Source organism: Talpa occidentalis, unplaced genomic scaffold (genome assembly GCF_014898055.3).
Source record: "Talpa occidentalis isolate TD23 unplaced genomic scaffold, MPIMG_talOcc4v2.1 talOcc4.2, whole genome shotgun sequence".
Classification (NCBI taxonomy): domain Eukaryota; kingdom Metazoa; phylum Chordata; class Mammalia; order Eulipotyphla; family Talpidae; genus Talpa; species Talpa occidentalis.
In genome coordinates, this window is record NW_023602073.1 from 141,324,588 (window position 1) to 141,333,208 (window position 8,621).

The window sequence follows — 8,621 nt, forward strand, 5'->3', positions numbered from 1 at the left end:
AGGAACTATAGCAACCAACATAATAAATGGACATAGGGTTTCTTATAAAACGAAACACATTCTTAACCACACAATCCAGCTATTATGTTCCTTGGTATTCGCCCAAAGGAAATGAAATCTTAACACAAAAACCTGCACGTGGGTCCTCCATAGTGGCCCAGCCAGGGAGCTACCCACATGGTGCAGTAGACCTCTCCTGTCTCGCCGGGCTGCTCCCCTCAGCAGTGTATTTCTGTTAGTCTGCCTGCTCTGTTCCCTACTCTGTCCACACCTCTGGCCTATACTCCAGTTTTTGTATGCATAAATAAATAAATCTTTTTTAAAAAAACCCTGCAAGTAGATATTTACAGTAGTTTTATTCATAATTGCCTACATTTGGAAGCAACAAAGAAGTCCTCCAGTATGTTATAGATATAGTACATTCAGACAACAGAATATTATTTGGTGCTAAAAAGAAATGAGCTTCGACATGGAAAAAACTTAAATGCATATATACTATTAAGTGAAAGCAGCCAAACTGAAAAAGTTATAGATTCCATCTAAATAACATACTAGAAAAGGTAAAATCTTAGAGATAATAAAAGATCAAAAGGAGCCAGGATGGGACTCCCTAATGGAGCAAGGGCTTAAGCGTCAGCACTATGAAGCAATCCACAGCTACTGCAACAGGAGTCCGATCCCCAGCCAGAAAGGTGACCCACATGGTGCAGCAGACCTCTCCTATCTCGCCCACTGCTCCCCTCAGCAATGTATTTAAGCCAATTCGCCTGTTCTGCTCCCCATCTGTCTCTGGAAAATCCTCTCACCACCCCTATACCACTAGCCTGTACCCCAGTTCTTGTATACATAAACCTTTAAAAAAAAAAAAAAGGAGCCAGGATTTGGGGGGAGTGGGATGAACAGGCAAATCACAGAGGATTTTGGGGACAGTGAAACTATTCTGTACGAAACTGTAATGATGGATAGATCTACCCATATCTAGAGACTGTACACCCAATGTGTCCTGAAATGATCTATGGACTTGGGGTGATTATGATATGTCAGTTTAAGTCCATCAATATCAATGTACCACTACAGTATAAATGTACAATGTCACAACATAAGTGTATACTTACAGTGGAGGATGCAGTGCATGTGTGGAGGTAGGGATATATGGGAAATCTCTGCATCTTCCCCTCAATTTTGCTATGAATCTTAAACTACTATCAAAAAACAAAGAAGTTTTTAAAAGGAAGTAAGAGTCTATAGATAGAAAGATATTTAAGAGATATAACAACCAATATACCATGTGACCCTTATTTGGATCCTAACATAAAGTACCAAATATTTTTTAATGTTTATGAGACAATAGGAAAATATAAACTATAGCAAGGAGTTATTGCTAAATTTTTCAGATAGTAATATACGGTTATGTTTTTAAAGCATCTTTTAGATAAACAAATATATCCAGTGGAGGTAGGCACATTAGACTCATTACAAGAGTCTTTCTACTTCTATGTTTAAATTTTCTCTAATATAAAGTAAAAAAAAGGAATGAAAGGGGAGAGAGTGAGGAAGGAAAATAATTCTGGATGTTTACTATAGGTTGTATTTATTTATACAAGTAGATAACCAATCACATATTTACAAATATAAACAAATGAAGCCGATTTAGGATTTTAGTGTTCCAGCTATCTTTGTAGAAACACTGCTTGTCCATTCTGTGTTCATTAGGTAGTGATGAACCGCCTCTTCACCTCCTCACAGCCCTGGGGAAAGATAACTCTGCTTGGGAACAAAGGAGAGCTTCACAGGGCCTCCCCGGTGGCGCAGCGGTTGAGCACTGGGTTGCGAAGCTGCCCGCGGCCTCTGCGGTGCCGGTTCGATCCCCGGCTGCTCCCCGGCCACTGGAGGAGGGTCCCACATGGCGCGCAGACCTCTCCTGCAGCCCGCTGCTCCCCTCAGCAGTGTACTTCGGTCCTTCTGTCTGCTCTGCTCCCTGCTCTGGCTCTGGTGAATTCTCTCACCCTCCCGCGCTTCTGACTGTACCCAGTGCATGTATAAACAAAACAAACAAACAAACCAGCAAACAAATAAATAAAGCATGCCTCTATCAAAAAAAATAAAAAATAAAAAAAAACAAAGGAGAGCTTCACAGAAGAAAACATGCTTGATCAGAGATTTGAATAATTAGCAGAAAGTCTGCCAAAAGGAAGGTGGAGAGAAAAGTGGGGTAAAGGCAATGGTATGAAATATGTATGGCTGAGTAAACTGTTTGCCAGGGGAGAGTCAAGTGTGGGCAGCTGTAGCTCATTTCATCCTTTTTGATAAACTCTGCATTCCTTGGGAGGGGTAGAACACTGATTGTAACTAACCTCTCCTGGCCTCCATTTCGTCCCTATTGTGATACATTCGCCACAATGCTGCCTCTTATCGTCCTGAAATAACAAGTTCGCCAAACCTCAATCCTGCTCTTCAAGAGTTCAAGACTCGTCCTCAGCAGAGCACCTAAAACTATTCACAATCTGACCTAAACTACATAACGTATACGACCAGGCTATATAAGAACACTCTGCCATTGCACTTTACACACCACTCTTTCAAACCACGCCTAACCACTAGCAGAAATTCCAACCTTTATCCGCACTCCTCCTTGCAAGAGCTAGTTCAAGGTTTCTGCATTCTTCGCTAGCTTCCTTTCTCCCCACCCCCAAGCAGAAAGACGCCCTCCTCCGGTTTCCATGGCAACTTACACATTCTTCTACGACACTTAAAAGTTAAATGGATTGCCGCGTTTATTTCCTCCAGTGGAAGATCAGATCCTCAAGGGTAAGTCTCTTATCAAGGGACATCAAGACACCGAGCCTTGCAGAGCAGGGACGCAATGAGTGTTTCCTAAGGTTCGGTGCACACCTGCCGACAGCCTGTCCTCCATCCAGGCGAAACGCCCACACCCACTGCTGCCTGCACATCCTCCAGCTCCCACCGAGATTTACCGGCTACACATCAAGGAACAGTGGTTGTGTTCTAGAGGAAAGCTCAGCACAGTCATAAAAGCCATGGGCATTACATATGCACACTGCATCCCGCGCGCGCGCGCGGACACTCATGCCCATGAGCACTCGCCACCCGAGGGGACAGCACAAGACTCAGGAGACCGGCGGCTTCTCAAAAAAAACTTTTCGATTCAAGGCCTCTAACCAAGCCGGGTCGCAGGCACCACTCGCCCCAAAGCTGCACCCAGTCGACGCCCGGGGGCGGGCAGAGAAAGGGGGCGGGAAAGGAGATGGCGGCCCGGCGGGAGGTGAGGGGGCCCGGGCCTCACCGCGCGGCCGTTCCTCGGTGTACAAGTCGATGACGACGTCGCCCAAAGTGGTCTCCAGCAGAACCGCCATGGCGCCCGCTCCTCCTCTGCAACAAGCCGGGGTGACAAGCGCAGCCCGGCGTCGTCGACGCCTCGCGTCACCGGTGCGCGACGCCTACGTCATCCCTCCAGCGACACCGCCCTTCCCGGCGCCCCGTCGGGCTGGCTGCGGGTGCGGCCGCCTGCTCGCTCTCCAGCGGTGCCCGCCCGCTCTCCAGCGGTGCCCGCCCGGCTCTCCAGCGGTGCCCGCCCGGCTCTCCAGCGGTGCCCGCCCGCTCTCCAGCGGTGCCCGCCCGGCTCTCCAGCGGTGCCCGCCCGGCTCTCCAGCGGTGGCCGCCCGGCTCTCCAGCGGTGGCCGCCCGCTCTCCAGCGGTGCCCTCCCGGCTCTCCAGCGGTGCCCGCCCGGCTCTCCAGCGGTGCCCGAGCGTCCCACCCGCGGCGCCGCCCTTTGGAAAGAGCCTCGCCATCGCCCCCCGCCCCCGGCGACTGGCGCGGACGCCTGTCGCTCAGGAGACCTCCAGCGCTGTGCCGGCTCGTGTCCAGCCCAAGTTGCGGGTGGACCTACGAGCCGCCCTTTTATGCACCGCCTGGCCCGTCAGGCGTAGCCACAGAGCAACCGGGCGCCACCGTCCCCGCCTTTGTGTTGAGAAGATTCTTCAGGGTTTCCTAAGCCGCCTCTTCTTGTCGCCCTAAATCAGAAACTTTAAAGTGTAAATGTTCGATTTGCTACCCAGAAAGCTGATTGACAGGGAGTTCTTTAGTGACGAATCATGTTCAGAGACTACCTGTTACAGCCGAAGGCGGTGGATCCTTAGTGCGACCACCTGAAAAACGGAGTTGACGTCCAGAGGGTTGCAAGAACACTGTAGCTGGCTGGAAAGCAGGACATGTCACCCGCGTCTTCATCTGCCTTGTCCTTGGACTTTGTTGAAATCCTTTTAACATCAATCTTTTCAGTAGATATTGGTATGGTGTTTTGTTTTGTTTTCACCAGCACACCGCAAGTTTATTAAGGAAAGGATGGTATAGTGTTTTTAATGGTAGGCTTAATGTTATTTATGTATGTATATATGTATGTATGTAGGCAAACAGGTTAGGAGTAATTGTAATTGAAAAGATAATCTGTTACCCACCTTTTTTTTTTGGGGGGGGGGGTCACATCACGGTGAAAAAGGACCACACAGGACAGTACCAGGTTCTGGAGGCAGAAGGAGGGAAGGGAAAGCATAGAAACGAGTCTTTATTGTTGTTTCTGTGCAGAAGGCAACACAAGGTAGGCTAGGCATAGAATTAGCTGTTCTGAATAATCACAGTGGGCTACCTCTGTTTGTCTTTGTACCTAGCTTTGGGATCATTAGAAAGAGGACTTGCTTCTTGGAGTTTAAGAACCCGACAGAAGTGGTGATTGGAAGTATAGGGTCTGGAGTGGTGGGTTTGCATATGAAAGGTACTCTGCCTAATGAATTTTACTATCTCTAGGAATTAGCTAGCCCTGGAAGGGGCAGTCTCCAGGATCATCCAGGCATCAGAGCATCAAGAATGCAGAAAATAAAGTTAACACATGGACATATTCTTTCGGCATTATATAATCTATATGATGCCCATTATTTTTTGCATGTAATGAAGTAGAAGATGAGCAAGCTATATGCCAATATCCTAGTGAATCAAATAAAGTAACAACTCAGAAGAAGAAAATCTGTACCCAAATGCTGGAAACCCACTGAAGTCAGAGGAAAGACATACTGCATTCTGCTTCTACTACCACATGGAGGCCTCTTCCATTCTAAAAGGGGATTAAGAGCTCAAAGACAAATGAAAATAGGACCTTACTACAAAAAAACACCTACTCATCTGGGTTACTGAATATGAAATCATCCCTAAATAAGTTCTCAAAATGATTTCTATCTCTATTTATTTCTCCTTGCAATAGTTGTCCCAAATAATCTTATTTCTTTGAAGAGTTAACATTGTTAAAATGGCCACTCTACCCAAAACAACATACAGATTCAGTGAATCCCTATCCAAGTTCCAATGGCATTCTTCAGAGAAACAGAACAGACTATTGAAATGCATATGGAGCCACAAAAGACCCGAAATAGCTAAAACAACCCTAACAAAAAGGAGTGTCAGCAGTATCACACTCCCAGATTTTAAACTACAAAGCTGTAATAATCAAAACAATATTCAAACAATAGTCAAAACAATACCAGTACACATTGGAACAAAAACAGACACAGACCAGTGAAAAAGAATTAAGAGTCCAGGGACTCCCTGGTAGCACAAGGTGTTAAGTCTCAACCCTATGAAGCTATTGGCAGCCACTACCGGACAAGTTTGATCCCCTGCCAGGGAGCTAACTTACACAGCACAGCAGACCTCTACTGTCCTTCTCGCTGCTCCCTTCAGCAGTGTATTTCGGTAGATCCACCTGTTCCTGCTCACCACTGTCTCTGGTGAATCTTCTCACCCTCTTGCACTTCTGACTTACACTCCAGCTCTTATATGCATAAATAAATTAATCTTTAAAAAAATTAAGAGTCCAGAATAAACCCACATATCTATGGACACATGCAAAAGAATAAAATTAGATCACCACCTCACACCTTACACAAAAATTAACTCAAAATGAATTAAAGATGGATATAGGGGGCCTCCCCGGTGGCGCAGCATTTGAGCACTGGGTTGCGAAGCTGCTCGCAGCCTCTGCAGTGCCAGTTCAATCCTGGCCACCGGAGGGTCCCACATGGCGCGCAGAACTCTCCTGCGGCCCGCTGCTCCCCTCAGCAGTGTACTTCAGTCTGCCTGCTCTGCTCCCCGTTCTGGCTCTGGTGAATTCTCTCACCCTCCCGCGCTTCTGACTGTACCCAGTGCTTGTATAAATAAATAAAAATAAAAAATCTTTTTTTAAGAAAAAAAGATGGATATAGGACCTAAAACTCTAAGATATTTTGAAGAAAAAAAAAAGGTAAATCACTCCATAACATTGGCTTCAGAGATATCAATGGCAAAGAAACAAAAGCAAATATAAACAAATAGGGTTACATCAAACTAAAAAGCTTCTGCACAGTGAAAGTAAACAAAAAAGACACCCTACTGAATGGAAGAAAAGATATGCACATCATACATCTGACAAAAGACTAATATCCAAAATATATAAAGAACTCACAGAACTCAACAAAAAGAAAACTATTAACCTAACCAAAAAATGGGCAGAAAAGCTTAGTAGACTCTCCAAAGACATACAGATGGCCAATAGGCACATGAAAAAATGCTCATCATCTTTTATCATTAAGGAAATGCGAATCAAAACCACCATGAGATGCCATCTCATACCTATGAAAATGGCCCATATCAAAATGCAAGAAACAACAAATGTTGGCAAAGGGAAAAGTAACCCTTGTACAATGTTGGTGGGTATATAGACTGCTGTAGTCCCTAATGGAAAGACAGTGTGGCGGTTTCTCAAAATACTGAAAATAGATGTACTGTATGACCCAGTAACTCCACTCCTACATATCTACTCAAATAATGCAAAAAACTAATTTAGGGATATGTGCGCTCCTATGTTCACTGCAGCACTATTTACAATAGTAATGTTATGGAAACAACCTAAGTGCCCAAGGACAGATGAGTGTATCAGAAAAATGTGGTGTATATAAAAAAAAGGATGAACTCTTGCCACTAGTGACAAAATAGAACTGGAGGGGATTATGCTAAGTAAAATAAGTCAGAAGGAGAAACAAATACTGGATGATTTCACTTTATGTGGAATATAGAGAAACAAACAAACAAAGCATCAGATAAAATTAATAACAAACCCATAATATCTGACTGCAAAACTGAGGCAACCAGAAGGGGAAGAAACGGGATGGGAATTGGGGATGGAGGAGTACTGGAGTTTTGGTGGTGGGCTTGGTGTGAAAATATATTTGCAGGAGTTTGAATCTACAATTCCTAAAACAAATACAATGATGGAAACCAACTTTAGCTCAATAAACAGAATCGGAAAAAAATTTAAAAGCTTTTTCTATAAACCAGTAGAGTGTAGTAATTCAAAATGTCAGGGCAAAAAACGTGGCCTGTAACTTACTTTCTTGTTACTCGGGAAAATAGCTTAAACTCTATAAATCTCTAATTTGTGTTTTTAAAAAATGGGATCATAAGGCCTCCCTGATGGCGCAAGGGGTTAAGTTGCAGCATTATGAAGCTATGAGCAGCCACTGCAGCATGAGTTCAATCCGTGGCCAGGGAGCTAACTATATGGCGTAGCAGTCCCCTCCTGTCTTGCCCGCTGCTCCTCTCAGCAGTGTATTTCAGTCAACCTGCCTGTTCTACTCCCCATTCTGTCTCTGGTGAATCCTCTCACCCCACCTCCATACCTCTGGCCTATACCCCAGCTCTTGTATTCATAAATAATCTTTTAAAAAATGGGATCATAAATTGGTATGTTGTTGTGAGGGTTAAATACACATTAAAGGTTAAAAAGCCTTTAACAAAGTAAATGTTAGCTGGTACAGCAATGATATTTCTATGACTAGATGTCCATCATACCAGAAACACGACTCATCATCACAGGTGGAATGAAATTCTTTTCTTAGTGCACTGACAAGAAAGTTATAGTAAAATCTTTTAAAATAACTTAGAAGAAAAATAAGGTAATATTTGGGGATGTCTTTTTCCTTGCTCTTTTGTCACAGGAAATTTAAAAATGTAGTTTACCTTTTCCAGCAATGATGACCTCCCCATGAGAACATGCCTCTCTGAAAGCATCTCCTTCATCCCTCTTGAGGAGAGAACAGGAAACACAAGAAGCACCTGGTGCTGAGCCCAATTCCTATTTGAAGGATGTGAAATGTCCAGGATGCTATAAAATCATCACCATAGCACAAATTGTAACATTGTGTGTTGACTGCTTCAATGTCCTGTGCCAGTCTATAGAGGAAAAGCAAGGTTTACAAATGAAACTCCTTTAGACAGAAACAACAGTAAAAGCACCCTGAATCAAGATGAATTCGAAGCCATCCCTATAAACACATTTTGGTCCAAAAAAGTATGTAGTTGACTCTGGAAATTAATGAAGTAGATAGACATGCAATGACTCACTCCTAGCAATTAGAAACAGATACAGATTTTGTCCCAGATTTCCCTTTTGTGTCACGCCAGCTTTTGAATTGTATAAAAAGAGGAATTCGAGTTTTGATTGTTAAAATGTTGAAAATGAAATCAGTTGCTGAAAAAGAAAATATATTAAATCTGGAGTCAGAGTAATATTTTGGTA

General features: G+C 44.0%; 1 protein-coding gene across 1 annotated transcript in view; it reads right to left on the reverse strand.

The window, feature by feature from the left end:
* PPIL4 (peptidylprolyl isomerase like 4) overlaps positions 1-3,450 on the reverse strand; it is a 37,481-nt gene extending 34,031 nt beyond the window's left edge. The window contains exon 1 of the mRNA XM_037520551.1: positions 3,305-3,450. Within this exon, the coding sequence (XP_037376448.1) occupies positions 3,305-3,374 (70 nt within the window). The 5' untranslated portion in view covers positions 3,375-3,450. The remainder of the gene's footprint in view (positions 1-3,304) is intronic.
* Positions 3,451-8,621: the final 5,171 nt, after the last annotated feature.